The sequence below is a fragment of the Lipotes vexillifer genome, unplaced genomic scaffold, assembly GCF_000442215.2.
Source record: "Lipotes vexillifer unplaced genomic scaffold, Lipotes_vexillifer_v1.1 scaffold508, whole genome shotgun sequence".
Lineage (NCBI taxonomy): Eukaryota > Metazoa > Chordata > Mammalia > Artiodactyla > Lipotidae > Lipotes > Lipotes vexillifer.
The window spans coordinates 588,022-613,470 of NW_006793099.1; the positions used below are offsets into that span (position 1 = coordinate 588,022).

The 25,449-nt window shown below is 38.3% G+C and overlaps 1 protein-coding gene across 1 annotated transcript in view; it reads left to right on the forward strand.

The window, feature by feature from the left end:
- Positions 1-25,449, forward strand: part of PKHD1L1 (PKHD1 like 1) — a 152,749-nt gene that overhangs the window by 86,952 nt on the left and 40,348 nt on the right. The window contains exons 47-58 of the mRNA XM_007466246.1: positions 2,892-3,133; positions 4,240-4,376; positions 6,623-7,652; positions 9,005-9,196; positions 12,531-12,682; positions 13,631-13,790; positions 14,357-14,528; positions 18,014-18,102; positions 18,442-18,590; positions 19,839-19,968; positions 22,025-22,143; positions 24,224-24,353. Of these exons, the coding sequence (XP_007466308.1) occupies positions 2,892-3,133; positions 4,240-4,376; positions 6,623-7,652; positions 9,005-9,196; positions 12,531-12,682; positions 13,631-13,790; positions 14,357-14,528; positions 18,014-18,102; positions 18,442-18,590; positions 19,839-19,968; positions 22,025-22,143; positions 24,224-24,353 (2,702 nt within the window). The remainder of the gene's footprint in view (positions 1-2,891; positions 3,134-4,239; positions 4,377-6,622; positions 7,653-9,004; positions 9,197-12,530; positions 12,683-13,630; positions 13,791-14,356; positions 14,529-18,013; positions 18,103-18,441; positions 18,591-19,838; positions 19,969-22,024; positions 22,144-24,223; positions 24,354-25,449) is intronic.

The window sequence follows — 25,449 nt, forward strand, 5'->3', positions numbered from 1 at the left end:
TTTTTCCAAGTTAAAAATAGACTTGCAGACGTTAGGAAGAGTTAAATATATACTTAGCTTTATAAGCGCCCTTTTTTTCTCTGCCCTTGGAATTGCATAATGGCAAAATTAAAAAGCAGCAAAATGACAGGACTTACAAATCGAATAGAAAGTCCTCATTTATAGCTTTTCTGGATGAAATAAAAGAGTAAGTTTAGAATTTAGTTTAGGGATATTTCATTTTAAGAAACAAAAATTAAGCAGTTTCCCACCAAATCTAACTCATTGTTCACTATTTAATTCATAAATCCTATTTCAGAGTTCGTAATGCAGGTGGTTAAGAATACTACTTCTAGGGGCTTCTCTGGTGGCGCAGTGGTTGAGAGTCCGCCTGTCTATGCAGGGGACACGGGTTCGTGCCCCAGTCCAGGAAGATCCCACATGCCGCGGAGAGGCTGGGCCCGGGAGCCATGGCCGCTGAGCCTGCGTGTTCGGAAAAAAAAAACAAAACGAAAAGAATACTACTTCTAAAGTCAGTCTGCCTGGGTCCAACCCTCGGCAATACCACTTACTAGGCCTGAGGTCATGTTATTTCACCTGTCTGTGCTTCTCTAAAATTGGAATGCTGTTAGTATGTATCTCAGAATTACTGTAAGGACTAAGTGAGTTAATATGTGTAAAACAGAGCAGAACTTGACTCAAAGTTAGTGCTAGATAAGTGTTAGATATTATTACAAAGGAAGAAAAGGTGCATTTAGGTGCATATAACGTATAAAAATGCTTTTTTAGAACCTTCTTTTTTTTGTTTTGTTTTTGTTTTTTTGGCTGCATTGGGTCTTCGTTGCTGCGTGAGGGCTTTCTCTAGTTGCAGCGAGGGGGGCTACTCTTCGTTGCGGTACATGGGCTTCTCATTGTGGTGGCTTCTCTTGTTGTGGAGCACGGGCTCTAGGCACGTGGGCTTCAGTAGTTGTGGCATGTGGGCTCAGTAGTTGTGGCTCACGGGCTCTAGAGCTCAGGCTCAGTAGTTGAGGTGCACGGGCTTAGTTACTCCACACCATGTGGGATCTTCCTGGACCAGGGATTGAACCCATGTCCCCTGCATTGGCAGGCAGATTCTAAACCACTGCACCATGAGGGAAGTCCCTGGAACATTCTTTTCTAAAGAAATCTCTGTTCATCTGAATTCAAGAGAATTCAGGAGAGGCCAGTCCAAATCACCTGAGGGATCTTGTACCATTGATACACCCTATCTCAAGCATCCTTAATCTTCACCTCCCCCTGCCCTCTCCCCCTATAATCCCTTCCCTGGGTCTTTTGGAATTATGGGTTTCCCCATCCACCCACCATCTTGAAAAAAAAAAAAAAACAACTTTGGTCTCCTGTCTCTTCTAGCTTCTCTCTCTCTCTCTTTGTCTCGGTAAATTATTGAAGTGCTTAACTATTATGCCCATTTCTTCCATTTCACTCTTGCTATCCATGTTTTCCCTTTAAATCCTACAGTCTAATTTTGATCCTCATAAAAACTTTCCTAGTGACCTTCTGACTATCATCATTCTTCGCTTCCTGCACATCACCAGGTTCTTTTGGTCCTTCCCTTGAAATGCCTCTTCCACCAGCTTTCCATGCACTCAGTTTAATTTAGACTCTCAGCCCCTCACCCTGGAATATTCCATCATCTTCCTATTTGGGCTCCATTCCTCTACCTTCTTACCTCAGGAATTCATTCTGCATTGATTTATTCAGTCAGTGAAAAACTGTGATTGAATTGTGACACGTACTGGACCAAGTGCTCAGCATACAGAATGATTTAATGGGTGTCTTACCTAGAGGAGCAGACAGGTATGGGAAGGACAGAGAAGTAAATGGGTGGTACAACTGCAGTGTGGTGACCGTGAGTGCTGATGGGGCATCACGCAGAGCTTACTGGGAATCTAGAAGAAGAGTTGGGAAAGGTGAGAGAGGTGCCTTTCAATGCGTTTCACATGCGACATTGTTATTTACACTGGTAGTTAAAGGAGGAAAAAGATTTGCCAAGGGAGAGAGGAATCAAAAAGGAATGTCAGGAAGATACAGAGGTAAATCCTCCAAGGGCACCTCTGTCAACAGCACTAATCACGCTTTAGTATATAATACACAATCAGCCATAGAAACACATGTCTCTCTGAAGTCAGGGGCACTTTCTGCTTGGTATCCCCAATACTTTGCTCTGTGCCTAGAAAACAGGATGGACACTCAATAAGTCTTCGTTGGAAGGACTCAGTACATGAATGTGTATATCATAGATTTGGCCAGTCCTTTTGCTGGAACTTGGTATGTGCTGAAGGAATGGGTAGAAATGAGAACTCCTGAGCTCACCTCAGTCGTTTCTTTTCCCTGCTCAGGGACCTCCAATGGATTCCCTCTGTAAGGGTTTCTCAGTCTCAGCACTATTGACATTTTGGACCAGATAATTCTTTGTTGTGTATCATAGGACGTTTGGGTACATCCTCGGCCACTACCTTCTAGTAGCAACATAGCACCCCCAAAAAGTTGCGACAACCGAAAATGTGTCCAGCCATTACCAAATGTCCCCTGGAGGGATGAAAGCATCCCTGGCTGAGAACCACTGAGTGTGATCCTCAAAGTTATAAATGAATAGTACTTTTGAATACTTTATAGAATTAGTACAGTTCTGTGAACAAGTATAGCACTTGGGAAATATTTATTTAATTGAAATGCATCTGTAAAATTTATTCAGTTACTCTAAGAAAGAGTAAAATACCGTCTTGGAATTCCTCTTCAGAATATTGTATGACATAAAAAGTTTTCCTGTTTTACAGATGAGTGTTCAGAATAGCGTAAAACAAATACAGCAAAACACTGTTATGTTAATTTATATTAATTTTGAGAGTTTTTGGTTCAAATTTTTACAGACACAGCCAACAAGAGAATGAAAAAAGGACCATTGCATCTGTATCTGCTGGTGGCAGGAACATAACGCTAACTAATCCACTGAATTACACACACTTAGGAATCACTGTCACCCTCCCTGATGGAACTCTGTTTGAAGCAAGGGCAGAAATTGGAATTCTTACAAGAAATATTTTAATAAGAGGATCTGACAACGTGGAGTGGAATAACAAAATTCCAGCATGCCCTGATGGATTTGACACAGGTAGTCTTAGCAGCCTTAGTGTGTCACCTAAAATGTTTATAGACACTGCAAAAATATACCCTGTGTGCAAAATCAGCTCCTGTTGAGAACTAATGGACTTGGTTATGCTCTAGCAATAAATAAGCCCCAAATTTTAGTGATTAAAAATAATAAAGGTTTATTTCTCATTGATGCTACATGTGTCCAATATGGGTCAACAGGGGGGCTCTGCTCATTGTTATTTTCCAGGGTCTAGACTGATGGAGACGTAATCTCAATGTGGATTTCCATCATCTCTGAGACGGGAGATGAGAAGGCTGGAGAGTTAAGCACCATCAGTTTGTTACTTTGGTCCTAAAGTGACATGTGTCCCTTCTTCTCAGGTGTCAATAGTTGGAACTGGTTCCGTGGCTATAATTAACTTACCACAGTTCTCATATATATTATATATATATATATATATATATATATATATATGTATTTATAAAACTGTGTATAACCATATAAATGTATGTGTAGTTAAGAAGCACAGTGCATTTCACAAGTCTCTTTTAAATATTTTATGTAATCACTACTACCATTACAATCCCATAAGTACTTGAATAATAGCTGATACAGCTTAGGTACAGCCTTTTCTTCGATGGGAAGCATAAGACAAAGCTTACTGATCAATGTCAAAAGACCTGCGTTCTGATTCCATTTCATCTGCGTGGTCTCACAACGTCCATTGTGAAACCTAGTTTCAGCCTGTTTAAAATAAAAATACTTCCTGTCTGCCAACCTACTATAGTTGTAAGAATTAAGTGAGATAATGCATGTTCTAATCTTGTACCAGTGTAAGATCGTATTAGCTATGTTAATCCCAAATCTTGGGGAAAATAAATTCAGCGATAATAAAACAAAATACCTGAGTACTTTAGGGGTTGCAAAGGTGAACAAGACAAGGCTCTTACCTTCCTTACTATGCAGAGGAGGAGATAATGTGAATGCAAATAATTATGTTCCAGGGTGAGATTAAAATTGTATGTGAATAAAAAGATATAATTAGGTATGAGAAACAGTCTTTATATAATTAGAGGATTTTGACATGGTTTTTCTTTATGATATCTTAAAAAATATTTTTAAAGGTGAATTTGCTACACAGACATGTCTCCAAGGAAGGTTTGGAGAAGAAATAGGAAGTGACCAGTTTGGTGGATGCATTATGTTTCATGCTCCGATAGCTGGTGCTAACATGGTAACTGGAAGAATAGAATACGTAGAGGTAAGAGGCATTATCGTTAGCGCTTTGTCCAAAGTTTTCCATACAATGAATGTGAATTGAGCACCTGCTTTTTGCCAGATGCTACTTATAATCTGGTAGAGGAGACATAAACAGATGATTTTAATGCAGCCAATTATTCACTCACATAATCATGCCAAGTTTTTGTTTCTCTGTTTTTATCACACCCCGCATCAAATTCATTAACAAGGTCTATCCACTCTGCCCACAAAATACTGTATCCTGAATGTACTGTTTTTCTACCTTTTCCACCTGGTCCCTAACCCAAGCCACCATAACCTCTCACCTCTACTGTGCTTTTCTCCTAACTGGTCTTCCTGCTTTCACCCTTTCTGCAATGAAGTCTCCACACCACAGCCAAAGTCCAATTTTTAAAATGTGAATCAGATCTTGCTAAACACTATTCAGAACTCTTCAGTGGCTTCCTATTCACCTAAAACAAAAAGTCCAAGCCTTTTCCAAAGGATCCATGTGATCTGACCCCCTGCTGGCCTCTATCTTGTGTGGTCTACCCTTGGCGCCTGCCATGCCGGCCACATAGACCTCCCTGTGTCCCTTGCCCACGTCAGGCACACTCCTGTCTCAGGTTCTTTGCACTTGCTCTTCATTCTGCTTGGAATGCTCCTCCACTAGTTACTTAAATGGTTCACACTCAAATCAGTCAGGTCTCTCCTCAAATGTTATCTCTTCAGAGAGGATGTTCCTCACCACTTTTATTTGAAATAGCTGCCCAAACACCTGTTTTTCTTTATTAACTCATAACTCCTGATATATTTTTAATTTGTTTTTTATCTATTCCTCTAGAACATAAACTCAGTTAGTTCAGAGATATATATATATATTTTTTTGCGATACGTGGGCCTCTCACTGTTGTGGCCTCTCCCGTTGCGGAGCACAGGCCCCGGATGCACAGGCTCAGCGGCCATGGCTCACGGGCCCAGCCGCTCCGTGGCATGTGGGATCTTCCCGGACCAGGGCACGAACCCATGTCCCCTGCATCGGCAGGCGGACTCTCAACCACTGCGCCACCAGGGAAGCCCAGTTCAGATATTTTTGTCTTTCTGTTTTTCTGCTGATTCCTCTGTACCTGGAACAGTGCTTAGCCTATAGCAGATTCTCAATTGACTATTAACTGAACAAATATATAAATAAAAGAATAAATATGTATGTTATGCCCAAGAGATCAGGAGCTCCTCTGTATCTTATTCATATTCAGCCTATATAATCTGGGTTTAGCACAGTTTCTATCAAGTATTCAGTAAAAGGAAGGAACGGAGGAAGGGTGGGAAGGAAGGATAGTAAAATCCACAAACCCATTAAATTTGGAACATCTCACTCAACTGCAGTGAGGGTGGCAGAGTCAATGACTGCATATTGTGAAAAAAAAACCTTCTCCGAGGTTATGTTACACACATGTAACATCTGGATATGGAGTGAGTGAGGTTGCCAGTGTCGATCTGTATAGTAAATATTATTAATAGTTAATTTTTATTTTTAGATGAAGAATGAAAATAAATAGATGCCCTACCATTTATTTCCAAACCTTATGAGATCATATTACACACACACACACACACACACACACACACACACACACACACACACAGAGGCATCTTCTGTATTAGCTTATTAGATCGTAGACCTATTGAAAATATAGCAGAGTGGTTAATAAGAGCACCAACTCTATAATTAGACCAGTGAGTTTAAATGAAACTTTGTGACCATGAACAAGATACTCTAAATTTCACTTTCTTCATCTGTAAAATGAAGCTTATGATAAATGGCTACTTTCTAAGATTGTGGTAAAGACTGTGACCATGCATATAAGACATTTAGCAGAATATCTGGCACATGGTAAACATTCAAGAAATGTTTATTATTATTAAAAAAGAATCAAAGTGAAGGAGAAAAAGAAGTCTTTTACGAGGTATTTTGCTGAACACAAAAGTTTCATATAACAGCAAGGTGAAAAGCAGAAGAGTCGAAGATGGTTTTTGTTCATTCATTCATTTGATAACAAGTATAGGCTGTTATAGATTGAATAAAACAAGGTGGGTTGGGGGTCAGATAACATTTTTAAATGATAAACAGAGATAATATGGGAGATATAAATGCATTAATAATAATTAATGTAAAAGTGGATATTATTTTGAAACAAGAAAGTATGAGCCAGGCAAACTCTGAGTCTGTGTGTATCACTAAATAGCTGTGATTTCTGGGCTTGACAGATATTCCATGCTGGACAGGCATTCCGGTTGGGGCGATATCCAGTACATTGGCACCTGCTTGGAGATTTACAGTTTAAATCTTATGTAAGAGGCTGTGCAATTCACCAGACCTATAACAGAGCTATTACTATCCATAACACACATCACCTTCTGGTTGAGAGGAATATTATATATGATATCAGGGGGGGAGCATTTTTTATAGAAGATGGTATTGAACATGGCAATATCCTGCAATATAACTTGGCAGTATTTGTACAGCAAAGTACTAGTCTTCTGAATGACGACGTGACTCCAGCTGCATTTTGGGTAACCAATCCAAACAACACCATACGACACAATGCAGCTGCTGGTGGCACTCACTTTGGCTTTTGGTACCGAATGAACAACCACCCTGATGGGCCATCCTATGACCGAAACATTTGCCAAAAAAGAGTTCCTCTTGGAGAATTCTTTAATAACACTGTTCATTCTCAAGGTTGGTTTGGATTGTGGATATTTGAAGAATATTTCCCCATGCAGACAGGATCTTGTACTTCTGCATTGCCAGAGCCTGCAATATTTAATTCACTCACTACTTGGAATTGTCAAAAAGGAGCTGAATGGGTCAATGGAGGTGCACTTCAGTTTCATAACTTCATGATGGTCAATAATTATGAAGCTGGAATTGAAACGAAGAGGATCCTGGCTCCTTATGTTGGAGGATGGGGTGAAACCATTGGAGCAGTGATTAAAAATGCCAAAATAGTTGGTCATGTTGATGAACTGGGAATGGGGTCTGCATTTTGCACAATGAAAGGCCTGGTCCTCCCATTTAGTGAAGGGTTGACTGTATCTTCCGTACACTTCATGAACTTTGACCGTCCCAGCTGTGCAGCTTTGGGAGTGACGTCCATCACTGGCGTTTGTAATGACAGATGTGGAGGCTGGAGTGCAAAATTCATTGACATCCAATATTCTCACACAACAAACAAGGCTGGCTTTCGATGGGAACATGAAGTGGTACTGACTGATGTTGATGGTTCACTTACAGGTAATGTGATGTTTTAATTTCTGATAAAATACTTTGGAAATATATTTTTTGTTTCTGTTAACACAGAGAGTTGAATTGTCAAAGCAGACTCAGATGAATCACAGATCTTAACTGGTGCCAAACTTTCCTAATGACTTAAGGATATAGGTCAACACTAGGCATAGATGAGATATCCTTTTCTAGCAAAGTCTCAAACTATCAGATGCAGCCTCCAAATATGTCCCTTTTCTCCTGCATTTGCACTTTGGTTTTGAATTAACAGCAAATTTTGAGCAATATTTATGGAATATTGATCACAAAAGGAAGCCATTTCATTTGAGAATGCCTCCATTTTGTACTCAGTTAATTACGCAGAGGAAACTGCTTACATGACTACCCAGATTCTCCAGCCAGTCATGCCCAATAAATGTATAAATTCCAGGTTTATTTACATAAGCAACAGACTGGATGTATCCTGCTCAAGTACCTTAGAGGGAAGTAATAAGTCACAGGCCTGCTGTTAGCCTTTTTCTTTCCAATCTAAATTCTGAATTTGGAATTGATTCAAAGAATATGGGAACTCTAGTACAAAATTCAACATTCTTTGTAGGTTAAATCTTTTCTACCATTTTAAGTTCAGAGTAAGTCAAATCCTTTTGTAAATAATCATGGTTTCTAGAATTTAGCATTTTTATAAAATTTTAATGATAATGACTTGGCAAAATCAGGTAGGAAGTGTGTCTGTGTGTGTGTGTATGATTCTCCATAATACTTTATAAGAGAGAGACAATTGACAAGTAAAGCTACAGATATTAACAAATATTTATTTTTGAAAGCCTTTGAAAAATGGGAGGTTCATCTCAATATTCAAACAGACTGAATTCTCAACTATAGTTGTTGACTTGTCTCCTGTTCTAATTGTGGCTTTAAGAGGGAGAACATTTAGATGGTTCTAATATTCAGAGCTTTGTGTGACCTTTATTCATTTACTTAATTCAGCTTAGATTCTTAAGTTTGTTGACAGTCCATTGGTTGAGAGCACAAGCTCTGTGGTCAAACTGCCTGGATTTGCATCCTTCCGTGTGTCCTTGACCAAGTTACTTATCCCACATCCCATCCCCTACGTTGGCTCTCATGGGTGCTTCAGATCCCATATTTCAGCTGCATCCATGATAAGCTCCCTGACAGAAGAGTCCACTGCAAAGCCTTTGTAGAGGTCCCCTTAACCCATGCCAAAAAAACCCCCCAGGAACCTAGACTTTTAGATTGTATTTGTGGCACTATGGGTTATAGTAAATGTATGTTTTAGACAGTTTAGCTTTTTAGTTTTCTAACATGAAATAGGAAGTCAGCTGTTTGTGTTCATTTCCTAGGTCACAAAGGACACACCGTCATTCCACATAGCTCATTGCTGGACCCTTCTCACTGCAGTCAAGAAGCCGAGTGGAGCATAGGATTCCCTGGGTCTGTCTGTGATGCCTCGGTCAGCTTCCACCGGCTGGCATTCAACAAGCCTTCTCCAGTGTCTCTGCTTGAAAAGGATGTGGTTCTCTCAGACTCCTTCGGTAGGTAGAACACGATCATTTAAACCACTCATTTAAATATGTTTTCCTCAATTTTCATCATCATCTTCTTGAGAACACTGGGAAAAGCATAATATTTATATCAGTCGGAAACCAGGCAGGAAACAAATATGACATCCCAAAATGGGCTTGTGAGGAGTATTGAATAAACGCCTGGACCAGCATGACATTCTGCTGATTAAGGAACCTCCAGCCAATATTATGACAGACAGCAGGAAAGTTGACATAGCTTTAGGATCAAGACAGTAAAAATATACCATTTTTTCTGCCACTGAAAGCAAATTATTTTGATTATCTTTGCTGATTGAAATAGGATGGGGGGAGCATCTGCTAGGTCAATAGCTGCACAGAGACTGTTGATTTACTCATTTGTTTCAGTAAAGCTAATGTACCTGGAACACCAGATGGGCTTGACATCATTGCCTGACTAGATTGCATTAATTTACTGTCATTATTCATGATGCATCTGACATATGCACCAGCCAGACAAGCAAGTTAAATGGGGATATAGTAGTAACCCTGATTCTCACATGTCTCAGATTTTTCACTGCAGCGTTAATATCTGCATTTCCCCCCCTCAAGGTTTTAGAATTGCTTTTCCTTTATCTTCGTAACAGGGTGGGGGAACATGGTTCCTAGAGTGTTCACTCAGTCCTTCCTGCGTGATTTTCCCTCCCTCCATTAGGAATTCTTCCAGTTACTAAGTATATCTATTCTCATCACATCTGACCTGGCCTGCCCTGATTGGCTCAGATATTTATATCATTCCATCCATCCATTCATCCACACGTCCATCATCTGTCTATGAATTATTAGTTAAAATATCTATCTACAATTAATCCACTCTCATATCACTGTTCTGACAGACTGCAGATTTTGGAAAATAGGAAAGGCATTGATAAACCAAACATTTGCTATCAGATGATTCTCAAATACAGTTTTCTACATTTTCTGCATAAATCTAAATGATGTAGCTTCTTGATGACAGCGTTCCCAAATTTCCACATTTAATCATATTTACAAGGTAGAAACTTTTCATTTGAAACTAAAATTATGTATCTCAATATAGGCCAAGTGAATTTTGAAAGCATGTAGCATAATTATATCAGCCATACTATAACTGCTAAAATTATAGCTGGGTCAAATCCATCAGGACATGCTGGGGTTTTGGCATTCCACTCCATGTTATCAGATCCTCTTGGAAGGTTATTTCTTGTGAGAATTTCAACTTCTGCCCTTCTTCCAAACAAAGTTCTATGCCTATTCCCACTATACATTTTGGAACTGGAGGAATAACCATAAGATGAGCCAGTGGCCTCAGTGGACCAGACATGAGACTGAGCAAAGACTCATTCTAGGGCCTGGCCTTCATAAGCTGCCACTCCAGCTGGTAGACCATGTTGGCATTAGGGTGTCTGAGGGTTAGTATCAGTTCAGAGCCAGAAGCTAACAACTCTTGGAAGGTCTGGATAGTTTCCTCTCCTTAGTATGCAGTAGCCTGATAAATGGCCACAGATTTCTCCCACTCAGTGGAGCTGCTTCCAGTCTGTGAATTGGCTTGGATCTAGGAAATAGGTAAGAGGTAGCAAATTTCCACTTGGGTAACTTGGATTAGATTTCTGTCCCCCAAGATCTGTATAATTTTTCTGTCTGCATAGGCCAAAGGTCACCTTAGTATGCTACCCACTCTTCTCCTGGGGGAGCCTCTTTGCATTGCAGTGACAGAGGCTCAAGCGGGCATGTTTCACCCAGCAAGCACTTTTAAGTCTTTGCAGTGTCAATTCTGCTAATAGCCGAGGGACCAAAGAAGTCACCCAGTATCCACAGAGCAGGGAAGTCTATCCTGCCCTCAAGGAGGGGAGAGGAGTGGATATTTGCTGAATAATCCATGTTATCATGGTTCTTCTCATACTCTGCAGGTCTTCTTTAACTGTGAGTTTTTAGTGCCTCTGGTCATGGGCTTTTCAAAACTTAATGCTAATTCATAAGCCAAAGAATTTGTTCCTGGGCTTCCCTGGTGGCGCAGTGGTTGAGAGTCGGCCTGCCGATGCAGGGGACGCAGGTTCGTGCCCCGGTCCGGGAGGATCCCACATGCCGCGGAGCGGCTGGGCCCGTGAGCCATGGCCGCTGAGCCTGCGCGTCCAGAGCCTGGGCTCCGCAACGGGAGAGGCCACAACAGTGAGAGGCCCGCGAACCCAAAAAAAAAAAAAAAGAATTTGTTCCTGGGCTTCCCTGGTGGCGCAGTGGTTGAGAGTCGGCCTGCCGATGCAGGGGACGCAGGTTCGTGCCCCGGTCCGGGAGGATCCCACATGCCGCGGAGCGGCTGGGCCCGTGAGCCATGGCCGCTGAGCCTGCGCGTCCAGAGCCTGGGCTCCGCAACGGGAGAGGCCACAACAGTGAGAGGCCCGCGAACCCAAAAAAAAAAAAAAAAAGAATTTGTTCCTCCTTGATATTGGAATTTGTTTTGCCTTATCCCCAAAGGAAAAGAATGACAGTTTATTTTGTAACCTTGCTCCTAGCTTCTTCCGCCTAACTCTTTAAGGGAAGAGGTTGCAAATTTAACATAAAATTCAATCAGAGATGAAAAGAGAGAGAGAAGGGAGAGGAAAAAACAGAATTAATTCATTAATCACAGATGTTTTTCTTTATATTGTGATAGATCTTTTCAGATCTTCAACTGAAGTTGTCAGGCATTCTCTCAAATTAAATTTTTTTCCCATAACAGGTAGTTCAGGTTCCAAGTTCATCATTCACAAAATCTAGGGTATCATGGCCAGTGTTAGAGGTAGGTCTACTTTAGTCTAGTTCCTTAAGGGCTCTGAATCAAAGCTTTCCATTCATACTTGCTAGGCTGATTTTGATTAACACAACCAATATAGGAGAATCTAATAAAGTTCAGGACTTATATTTGCATATTTTGCAGATCAAGGATTCTGAAGAATTAAGTTCTTAAAAGAATAGAAATGGAATTATATTTTAGATCAATGTATTTTAAAAATTGCATTGATATATTTAAGCACTTTTGTCTTAGTGGTCATTATTGTCATCATAGTTCAATTTTATTTTTCCCTAAGGAATAAAGGCTCCATCTCAATTCAGAATTCCAAGTGAGAAAGCATTTTATGTTTCAGTTAAGTGTGATATTGAACAGTGGGGCCTTCAGGTAAACAGACATTTAGAACATAAGTAATGAAATACTATACTGACCTCTTTAGAGACTTCCGTAGACTAGGGTAATATTTACCTTTGCACTTGTTCATAAGAGAAGGAATTTTCTAGATGTAGAGATTGCTGTGATTTGTTTTATGTTTTATAGGCACAAGCATTGTTCCCTTTCAGAAGAAACGACTGACTCATATGTCTGGATGGATGGCTCTGATTCCAAATGCAAAGCACATTAACTGGTATTTTAAAAGTGTAGATCACATAACCAACATTTCGTATACGTCAACATTCTATGGATTTAAGGTAAACAGAGAGTTGCATAATCCATCTTCTAATAATTTTGATTGCATATTACTCAAAAGCAGCCCACACACTCATCCTTACACCAACTGTGAGGCCCAGAATGCCCTTGCCTCACATATTGACCTGGTAAAGTCTGCACACTTTTCATGACCCATCCTAAATCTCAGAAGCAAGCCAAAAAAAAACCCCCTCCTTTAAGAATCAGAAGTAAGCCATCTTTCTGCCACATTCCTGTAGTACTAAGCTTGTGCCCTGTTATTATTACCATGATAATAACTAACATTTATTCAGTGCTTATGATGTTTTGGGCACCAGTTAAAGGCTTTATTATTTGTATTCTGAAATATAGCAAATACAGAAAATAACAGGCCGAGTCCTATATTCCCACCACCTAGCTATCTGTATCTAACATTCTGTGACTATGTACTTCAGACTTTTTTTAAGAAATAAACATTTTTAGGTGAAGTGGAAGTCCTCTGTATGGCTTACTCTGAAATCAATCCCCACTCTTCACTGCTAATGGTCACCAGTATCCTGAATTGGGTGTTTTCATCCCTGTTCACATTCTTCTACTTGTACTACATATGGGCAGCAAAAAAACCCAATACCTAGCACTGTTTTAAATGTTTTGAAACATTATAGAAATTAAATATTCTCTGAATGTATACATATATGTGTGTGTGTGTGTGTGTGTGTGTGTGTGTGTGTGTATAGAGAGAGAGAGAGGGAGAGGGAGAGGGAGGGAGAGAGAAAGAAAGAAAGACTTTCATTGCCTTAGTGATCGAGTTAGCGTTATTACCATAGACAGGTAAAATGTTAATAAACAAAATATAAATGCAAGATGAAAACCAAACTAAAATCAAAAGTTAAGTTTTAATATGGGGTTAATTAATTAATGTCATCAAAATTAGCATATAAAACAAGTCACTTTTTTGCAAACTTTCATAGGAACAAGACTATGTAATCATATCTCATAACTTCACTCAAAATGCTGATATGTTTAATATCATTGATATGAGGAATGGCTCTTCAAATCCATTGAATTGGAATACTAGCAAGAATGGAGACTGGCACCTTGAAGCCAACACTAGTACTCTATATTACCTGGGTATGTATTCAATAGGCAAAAGTGATTGTTTTATCTGTTGCTTCATCTAAAGGAGGAGAAAAATTGCTTAATGGGCAAATGTGTTATATAGTGCCTTGTATATAGCAGGATTCAATAAATCTTTGTTGAATTAAAGAATGGAGACTAAATTTACCCTGGAAGAGGCTTGAGTTGAATTAAGAACTTACATTTTATGTTTGGAGGTAGCACCAACGCTCATAACTGGCCCCAACATTTATTTCACAAAATTAGAGGAAATGAGTACTGTCATATATTTTGTTTCCATTTTTATTATTTAATAAAATATTATTTAATTATTTTTGGAAAATAAAAATATTTAAGAGTACAGTTTAATCGAGTTCTAAAATATTTGCTTTTGTCAAGGTATTTTGACTCTGCTTCTTAATCAGACATGTGCATTTTGTCAGAATTTTTTCATACCTATTCCATACATTTGAATTATACCAAGTTACTATCTAAAGAATATTTTCAAATTGCCATATTTTGTTTATATTCAAGTACTTTGATCATCATGTTAGTTTAAACTGCTTTTACTTCACTTTCAGTGTCAGGAAAAAATGACCTTCATCAGAGCCAGTCCATTTCTGGGACCCTGGATCCTGATGTGAAGGATGTTGTTATTAATTTCCAAGCTTACTGCTGTGTTCTCCAGGATTGCTTTCCTGTACATCCTCCATCAAGAAAACCAATTCCCAGGAAGCGACCAGCCACATATAAGTATACAGGCCTTTTGTTCATTAATATACTTCTATAGTTCTTGACAGCATCCTTTTCATATGTCATCCTGGCTGAGACACTGGCTGAGACACTGGTGCCCTCCTCCTGCACAGTAGGTCCCAAAGCACTTCCACACTCATTGCTTCACTTGAGCCTTACAACTACCCTGATGACAAAATGGAAAAAAGTCTCACAAAAATTATGTGTGAAAGTTACTGGGAATCTCATACTTGCAGAACGTTAGATCTGGATTTTTAGACCAACTCCCTTATTATATAGGTGAGACAGCTGAAGCCTGAAGATGTTAAGTGAATTACCTGAGATCACAAACTTCCAACAGCACCAGAAACTATGTCCTCATTGATACAATGCTTTCTTAGCAGGTGGCATCTCTTTCTCTAGAATAACTGCCTTTTTGTGTCTGTGTATGTGAGTAACCTTTGGTAACCATAAGTTTGTTTTCTATGCCTGTGAGTCTGCCTCTGTTTTTTTGTTTTCTTTTAATTTTTTAAAAATTTTGGCTGTGTTGTGTCTTCGTTGCTGCGCACAGGCTTTCCCTAGTTGCAGCAAGCGGGGGGCCACTCTTCACTCCAGTGTGCCAGCTTCTCATTGCTGTGGCTTCTCTTGTTGCGGAGCACGGGCTTTAGGTGCACAGGCCTCAGCAGTTGTGGCACACGGGCTCAGTAGCTGTGGCTCGTGGGCTCTAGAGTGCAGGCTCAGCAGCTGTGGCACATGAGCCCAGCCGCTCCATGGCATGTGGGATCCTCCCAGACCAGGGCTCGAACCCGTTTCACAGGCGGATTCTCAACCACTGTGCCACCAGGGAAGCCCTGCTTCTGTTTTATAAATAAGTTCATTTGTATCATATTTTAAATAGAATAACAGTCTTGGTCAAGTCTCATAATACAACTTATTTAATTTTATTTCAAATATTCAATTTCCTAAATATATATTAAGTCTTGTAGTTAAAAATAATTTTTCTGTCTTTGAAACTTATAAAGTCCTTTACCTTTATTTCTCATATGAAACATAACTTTCTACTTTATATTATAGTAATTACCATACATGATGGTACTAGTACACAACAGTACTAGTCTTTAAGACCCTTAAAGGCATGATCCTGATTTGATGTATATTTGTGTCCCTTATGGGCAAATAATAACCATAAAAATAATGATGGTGATGATAAAAGTTAACAATTAGTGGGCATGTAACAGCCCACTACTGTGCATCAAGTACAAATCAATATTATTTATTAAGTGAATTACGATTCCAGAATATACAGATTCTGCGATAACATTGCACAAAAGAATAATAATTGAATTTGTTTATATGTTCATTCAACCATTAAAAAATAGCCCCTGCTATGTGCCAGGCACTGTGCTGAGCTCTGAGATTCAGTTGTGAACAACATAGATGTGGTCCCTGCCCCCATAACACTCACATTCTGTCCGAAGAGACAGATGCCAACACAAGCAAACAAACAAAATGTAAACAGAAAATAAAGCACATGAGTTTGAGTTGTGATAAAGGTTGTAAAGGAAACGGATAAGGGGCTGGGACAGAAGACAACATGGCAGGGGCCTCCTTTGGGTGGATGATTAGGAACAGCCTCTCAAAGGAGGGGATATTCTAGCTGAGACCCAAAGGATGAGTAAGAGCTGGCTGTGTGAAGGTTGGGTTCGAGGCCAAGGGGACAACTTGGGCAGAGGCCCTGATGTGGGGAAGAGTGCGGCATATCCAAGAACTGAGAGGAAATCTGCATGGCTGGACCCTTGTGAGCAGGGGAGAGTGGCCTGGACATAGCACTGGAAATAGGTGGAAATCAGACCATTCAGGTCATGCAGGCAGTTAGTGTTAAGAAATATGAGAAGCCTTTAAATGTTTCAGCTGATAAGTGACATTACATTTTGAAAAGGCCACTTTTACTACTCTGTGTAACAGAGGGACAGTAGAGAAAGCAAGGAGGCTCATAAAAAGAGTCTAGAGAACTTCATAAGAAATATGGGCCATAAAGGTTATTGGCCAAAAAGCCCTACATAGTCTAAGGTAGATAAAATTATTCAGTATTTACTTAATATTTATTATGACTCATTAATAGATTTAGATTGGTCTAGACCAGGATGTGATAGAGGTATGTGTTGACACACTACATGTATATGTCATAGGATAGGTGTTTTTCCTCTCACAATATGAGCTCTGCTCACTGGAAATAGCTGTAATTGGAATTATTAATTGGTATTTTGCAAATAGCTATCAGTGAAAACAAACAGAATCTTGATCCAAAACTGGTACCTCAGGACTAGAATATACAGGTCTAGCTACACAACACACAAATGCTTAGTTTAAGAAGTACTGGGCTTTTTTGATCATAACAGTGGGCAGTTAGAGGAATGTATAACATGTAGTATAGTGCTGCTGGGGATAAGAATGAAAGGCTTGAGAAAAGCTAGATAACTCAACTATTGAATCTGCACAATCCTGATCAATTTATTTAGTTAGATAGATACAATCTTTAAACAAACCTTCATTGAGATTGCATCATGAAAAATGTATTACTGTGAATCTAAATAATCCTAAATGATCGTTTAATTGCTAACCTCTCTTTTAAATCCATGAAGACAAAATTTTTATGACAGGATTTTTGATCAACAGATTTTTTTAGTAATACAGCTTAGTAATTCAAATGTGTGATAAAAATATACTTTTAATGAAACAAACTGTATTGGTTATTTGTAAAATTCCAGCATTAGTATCATAGAACTTTTAAACATTTTTACTAGGTCAGGAGAGCAACCCCTGTGAACATTTTTAAATGGGAAAATGCAATCAACTTTATAATAACATTCTTTGTAACAATTTGCACTGAGATAGTTTCAAGCAGGCATAGTGATGGAAGGTGGAGACTGTCTCTCTTCCAACTGTGCTTTCCATATTTATTTCAATGTAACGTAACCTTCACTCTGGTTATAGACCTGCCGTCCTGCCGCCAGCCCAGCGGCTTACCCTCATTGACCCATCCTTGCCTATTCACAGACCATTCTTCCAGCCTTCCCTTAATAGAATCTAGCCAACTATATACCCTCCTGTCCTTTTCCCTATGAAATAGCACCATATGTAAGGGTCTTTAAATGGACAAAGGATGCATTGCTTTTCACTTTTCCACCATGTGAAATCTTATAAGGAAGTTATTTACATTTTAGACAAAATTAGGGTATCACAATAAGGATTTTGTAGGAGAAAATGTGATTCGGATTGTGGGTGGAAAGGAAGTTTTCTTCAATGGAGAAAAAACTATATATGTATATGTGTGTTGAGTACCTTACTAATAGCGTACATTAGCTTGTCTGTTTACTGAAATTACAAACTATCCAATTTGCATTCTGCCATCCCTAAAACATCTAGTATAGTGCTACACTCTAAGGAGATGCTCATTAAATATACAGAGATAAAACTTAATGGAAATACTTCTTTTCTCTTTTCAGTTTATGGTCAAATGATTCTTTTTGGCAGTCATCTCGAGAAAATAATTATACCATACCTCACCCAGGAGCAAATGTTGTTATTCCTGAAGGTAAATGCATAAATGTAAATAAATAAAACGCTGTGTTTATACCACAATAGTTAGCAGTTAGGGTAGATACCTTTATGCAGCACACCTTGGAGACAGAGAAAATGTGAAGAGATGGATTCAGTTGTTGTGTCCTGGATGTCAGACATTGCTTCTGGGTTTTATGTGGATTTAAACCTGAATATTAAGAATAATGGATTTTCTGAGAGAGACAAGAATTAGTCATTGTGTGGAAAAAGGCTCACGAACTTCAAAATTAGGACTCACTGATAGGGCTGTCAGTGTTTTATCTATAGTCTATGGATTATGTTATATTCCTTATACTAAAGTCTTGTTTTATAGGAACATGGATTGTAGCAGACACAGATATTCCACCAATGGAAAGACTCGTTATTTGGGGGGTTCTAGAATTGGAAGATAAACATAATGTGGGAGCTGCCGAGTCTTCTTATAGAAAAGTTGTTTTGAATGCTACCTACATATTACTGCAGGTAAGAGTGACAGTCTTATAATTTATACCCTTATTAGCCAAATGCTAAAATGTTTGAGATTTACTAAGCAAATTATAAGAAAGCATATGCACCTGATGTGATTAAAACACAACTGGCTCTACCCCATGAAATGCAAGCCTAAGTTCAATATATTTCTGCTCTCCTTTAAATATTAATGACACATTCCTAAAGCAGTAATTATCATGCTACTTTTTAGTGTGAGGCTTGCACATTTTCAATCCTTTAGAATATTTGTATTATTATTAGGTAAAGCTAAACTCACAGCTTGCTGCAACTAACAGAATCCACTGGAGTTCTGAGGAAAAAATTAAAAGATTTCAAGCCTTTTTTTTTTAAGAAAGCAAACAGTATTTCTTAAAATGAATGGATGTGAGATTATGAAAACCAGGAGCAGACTAATAAAAATATTTCAGTTGTTTGGAATAATCACCTGATTCTCTCATAAACCTCAGATGGTCTTGAACATGTAATAGTTTAATCAGTTTAATTGTTCTGTCAGTCTTTTATTGGTGTTCATTTAAAAGAATAGCTTAACCAAAAAGGTATTAAGCACCACTAAAAAATAAGTGGGAGCCTTTCTTTCATAAAACTAGGCCTTTAATGCTTTAAAGGTGTTAGATACAGAGCTTAGAGGTAAATTAATGCTACAATTGAATCCTTACCTCACTGTTTAATAGTTTGGTAACAGGTTACGTTATCTGACTTCTTTCTGCATCAGTTTTCTAACCTATGAAATGAGAATAATAACTCCAATTCATGGGTTTAGTGTAAAGGTTAAATGATAGAAAATATGTAAAACCTTGCATGTTATGCCTGGCATAGAATCAGCAAGCATTTAGTAATAGCAATTTTTATTAACAGTGATGGCTCATGAATAACATAGCTTAGGTATAAATAGAAGAGTATATTTTATATATGCCGCATCATTTTAAAGTACAGTGTGATCTGTTCAAACAGCACTAGTTTAGGTTTTAGGAGGTCTCAGTTTCAGGTCCAGTTCTGACAGTAAGTAGATGTTGAATTTGACCTTGGAAAAATCATTTAAACTGCCCATCCCAAAGTGGATGGGTTAAATTAAGGTCACTTCTAGTTACAGTACTGTTCTTTATAAAACAAAAATTCATTCATTTTTACTAGGGGAGGCTGCCAGTCTTCCTAATTCCTTTTTAATGGGGAAATTTTTCCTGCTCAGTTTTGAAGTATTAACAATTTTCTGCTTCACTGCAGGGAGGTAGATTAATTGGTGGCTGGGAAGATAACCCTTTTAAAGGAGAATTACAGATTGTTCTTAGAGGGAATCATTCTACTCCAGAGTGGGCTCTTCCAGAAGGACCAAATCAAGGATCAAAGGTCCTAGGTATGTGTTTCCAGATACCAAAAGAGTCATATTAGTTTTGCCAATCTACTTTAAAACATGTAGCACTAAAAGACTTGTTATGAGTTCATGATGTTATGGTGTCAGAAGTTTTTACAGACATTGATTTGTAGTAACAGGTTATAAAAGTTGCTGAGATTTTAAAAAATTAAATCATGTCACATTAAAATAGATACAGATGTGCATATTTCCAAAATGTAATTTATTGCAACACTAACATTAATGAATCGCTCCATATGTATATTGTTTCTCTAATCTGGTTTTCTTCGTAATCTTTCTTTTATATAAGCAATAATATTTTTCATATTTTAGTACTTTTCCCCTAAAAGGTAACTTTCTTATGCATTATTCCTACACAGTATTAAAAATCTGTGGATCAGTTGGCTCTGCTATTGATCTCGGGTGTTGAAGCAGGGTTTTGGTTCCCCGCCAGTGATTGAGGTCGTGTCACAGTGGTGAGAACACCAAATCCTAGCCACTACACCAGTGGTCAGTGACAAGGCCCTGGCCCTACGGCTTTACAGAAAAAGAATTCCCACAAAGACGGAAAGTAGTGAAAAAAGTAAAGTGTTTATTAAGAGAAAAAAAGAGTACAGTACTTTTGGATAGACACATGGGTGGACTCAGAGAGAGAGTCGTACCCTCGTGGCAGTTTGAATCACTTTTATGGGGCATTTCTTCCCTGTTTCCTTTGACCAGTCATTTTGATTTGCCTGGTTCAGAGTCCGTATTTGGTGTATCTCAGGATTTTCCCGTGTGTGTGCGTGCATCTCTTAGCCAAGATGGATTCTACCGAAGAGGCCTATGGATAGTGAGCATTAGTTGCCATCACTTAGAATCACTCCCTTTTGACCTCCAAGGAGCCTTTCTGCTCGTGTGTAGTTGGGGAGGTCTCCTGACTTCAAGAATGAAGAATATGTGGTCTCTTATCTTCTATCTGGGCAGGACCCAGCCTCCTCTCTCAATTGTCCTGTTATTCCCACCGCGGAGTATCCGTCCACAAGGAATGAACTCAAACCATTTGTCCTGGGGGCCCTTATGTCTCCTGCCTCTCTGTCAGTTATCCAGTCACAACTGTTGCTAAGTTTTAATTTTCCAGTTGCATTTGTGTGGCTGTACATATTCCTATTCGAGCCTAGAAATCAAAGGACCTGAGAGGATTTAATTTGGCCCTAATAAATCACTGCTTTTATTAATACCACTGCATATTTATTTAAAAGACACATAAATGTGCTTCAGTTGCTCCGATGTACAATTTCTAAAACAGTGACAATAAAAAAGGGGATTAAAAAGTGGCTTAAAATTGAATTAGCTCTTGCGAGACAGACAAATTCAAATCTTAAAGAAAAATTTCCTGAGGCAAACAAATTCCATCTTAAAAAATTTTTGTTTGCTTTTATGTGTTTATTTTTTTATTTCAAAAATAACATTTCTAGCAACACAGAACAATATCAAGAGAAAACATACATCTTCTACTCTCCCCTTGAGGAAACTAACATTAGCAATTTTTACATGTGTTTTTCGTGCTTTTTATCTATGCCTGTATTCATATTACATAAAATGACTTGTGGTGCCTTATACAAAAACATGGTCAAACTAAATGTATTACTGTGCAATTTTCTTGTTAACATATTATGAATATCTTTCCAGATCGATACTTAACATGTAACACTCTTCATTTTTATAGCATATTACACTACAGTATTAGTAATATATTCTAAATTACTCCTTCATTCTTATAATGATATACATTTGAATCAACTCTAGTTTTTCTAATATATCCAAATATTGTTGTATTAAGCATCCTCATTGATGTATCCTTGTATACTAATTCACTTTATAGAGACCAGATTCCTAGAAGTAGGGCAAAGGGCCAAAGCCTTCTTATATAGCCCTGAGCAGATAACCCCAATTCTTTCCATTCATTCTAAAATGTTCAGTCGCTTATTAAAATATATCTACTAACTGTTTCATTTTATACTAGCACGTAACTCAGTTCTATGTAGTGAATAAATAAGAGTGTGTTTTTCTCCTGTAGGGGTGTTTGGTGAGCTGGATCTTCATGGAATTCCACGTTCGATATATAAAACTAAGCTCTCAGAAACCGCAGAGGCAGGTTCCAAAGTCCTCTCTCTGATGGATGCTGTGGATTGGCAGGTAGAGGAATTACTATGTGGTGGAAAGTGAAAACACGCCATGGGTCAACTTAAGGTTTCTTCTTTATTCCAATGGACATTTATTTTGTCACATGATTAACCAGAAGAGAAATGTATGTTTTGCAATTAGCTTGCACTCAAAAAGCTGACTTGATAGCAGGCATTTAAAAATTGTGGTGTCAGAGGTTCTTCAGAACATATAAAGAACATTATGTATATATTAGTTATGAAAGGAAAATATGAAAGTTTGGGGGTAAAAAAATATTTATTTACAAATTCTTGGAAAACAGAAAAAAGAATTATTTTAAATACATTTATTGTTATCTTGGTTATCTCTTTACTTCTAATTTGTGATTTTACATGTTAAGCATTTGGGAAGAAAACAAATCCTGATGCCCAGTGATATTCAAAACATGCCTGAGTTAAATAAGAGATTTTGGTAAAATATGAATGGTGGCAATTCCGATCTCTACTACACTCCCAGGCTTGCATAGGCCACAGACTCACATGTTTTACAAATACTCTTTTTAATGCTAAAGGGTCAAGAAAATGGATGGATTACTTTTCCAGGCTCTCAGATTTCAGCCAGTTCCTTTCTGCTGAGAATAAGCTATAAGGTCACAGAACAAAGTGAGGCTTAGTCTGAGTAAATGAATACAAATCATCAAAACATATGGGGTTGGCTCTCTTAATGTAGTGTAAAATCAGTAAATAGAAGGAGGATTTATTGAGAGTTATTATAAGCTACTTACAATATATTCATATTTGTGATAGTTCAGGTGTGATTACTTTTTAAAAGGTGATTAAATGATTTAAATATCCCTATTATTTATCCAATTATCATTTATTAGTATTTATCCAGTTAATATTTTCTGCATATTATTTATATAATTAATATTTAGCCTAATGTCAGACATTTTCTAGGCATAGAGGATTCATTTGTGAAGAAATTGGTCAAACTATAGGGGAAATTGCATTGAAGTGGGAGAGGCAGACACTAAATGAACAGATAAATGTGTGTTATTTCAGATTATAATCTTTGTCATGAAGGAAATAAAACAGGGATGATAGAGACTGCCATGGTAGAGGGTGGCAGATAACATTAAATAGAGTGGCCAGAGAAAGCCTCTCTCAAGGGTATGACAGGGTTCAGGACATGCTACCCCAAAATATGAATACTTTAAGGGAAGAAATTTCTGCACGTGCAGGGAGGACTTTCTGGCTTTCCCCTGAAGCAGGTCACAAAACCTTCATGTGAGAGTTGCCCTCCTTATACCCAGAGGAAAGAGACATCCTCAGCTCTGAAGACAAAGTGACACAGAGAAGAATCTGAATGGCCAACCCTTGCTGTTTCTCCCAGTTTCCTACACTTAGCTCATACCCTATCACAATATTCCTCTACTCTCCACTCTTCCATAAAAATGCTCAGGTTTAACCGTTTCTTCAGGACTTCATTTCCCGTGTCATGTAAAATTTATATTGAATAAATCTATATGCTTTTCTCTTGTTAATGACTTTTGTTACAGGGGTCCCAGCTGAGAACTTGGAAGGGTAGAGGAAAAAGTTCTTTTTCGTCCCCTGCAAGTACTTTTGAGCAGAGACTTGGTTGACAAAGAGGAGCTTGTCATATATGATATACAGAGATTCTAAGACTTGACCTTGCTCTGTCACTTATCTCTGCCTTTCTTACCTTTCAGGAATATCCAGTGATAGTTAACTGTGTAAAAAAAAAAAATCTGGGGGAAATTTTTTAAGTCTTAAGAATATTATCCTGACCAATTTTTAATAAAAATATGAATATATTTGCTTTGATATATCTAATTTTAAAAATGTATATCACCTGCAATTCTATTAAGTGACTGAATTCAACTTAAGGAAATGTTGAGATAATTCAAAATATAGAATTCTTGCTATCAAACAAAAGCATATTTATTTTAGAGACCTAAATGTATGATTTGTTCTCTCTGATAATACCATCGTTGTAACCAATGTAAGTTAAATTAGAATTATTTAATAGTTATTAAGAAATATAAACCTATTTTTTAAATTGTTCTTGAATTTGGCACTTGAATTTTTCTAAGGAAGGAGAAGAGATTGTGATAACAACCACAAGCTATGATTTCCACCAGACTGAAATTAGAAGTATCATTAAAATCCTGCATGATCACAAAATTCTCATTCTCAATGATACCCTTTCCTATACTCACTTTGGTAAGTGGCTGTTCTTTAACCAAATAGATATATAATTAAAATGTCTCGAAATATTCACGGTTTAGTGCTCTCCTCTGTAATTACAGTCATTTGATAAAACATCTCAGATTTTTAGAGGAGCATTTCACTTAGATTGGCACTGGTACCCAAAGGATGCTACTGTTTGTGTGTTGGCTGCAAAGAGTCCCTGCTGTGTGTATTAATTCATTCAGCAAATATTCAGCAGTGACCATTACATTCTATGGGATAAGGCTGACACTTTCTGTTTTAGGCAAGCTTCTAGAGATTCTTACACACACTGAAATTTGAGAACCCTTGATCCAAGAGCATCTTTGTCCTGATTTGTTTCATTGACACATTCCTCAGCGGTAACTGCACTTAGACAAGCTGCAGCAAAATGGTAAAACTCTAATGATCTTTCAACTTGTAGGATCAGGGCTTTCCCAGCACGCCAGCCTTTCCCCATTTCACATGCTACCTTCATCTGAATCCCAGGAAGTGGAAGCAGACAGGAGTGTAACGTTAGAAAAGCCATTCAGATACTTCTGATGCTCCTGAGTACTACAGCTAAGGTGGCATTATGCACTGGTGGATATCAGACCTGCATGAAAAAGAAACTTAAGAGAACTTTTTTTTTTAATTAATGAATGAATTTATTTATTTTTGGCTGTGTTGGGTCTTCGTTTCTGTGCGTGGCCTTTCTCTAGTTGCGGCGAGCAGGGACCACTCTTCATCGCGGTGCGCGGGCCTCTCACTATCGCGGCCTCTCTTGTTGCAGAGCACAGGCTCCAGACGTGCAGGCTCAGTAGTTGTGGCGCACGGGCTCTAGTTGCTCCGCGGCATGTGGGATCTTCCCAGAGCGCTCGAACCTGTGTCTCCTGCATTGGCAGGCAGATTCTCAACCACTGCGCCACCAGGGAAGCCCTAAAAGAACTTTTTAAAGCAGTATTTTGATAGGAGCACGTGTCTATCATTCTATATCACATATTTTTTCTTTAAATCAAAAGAGGGAAGAGATATGGGAGCATATGTATATGTATAACTGATTCACTCTGTTATAAAACAGAAACTAACACACCATTGTAAAGCAATTATA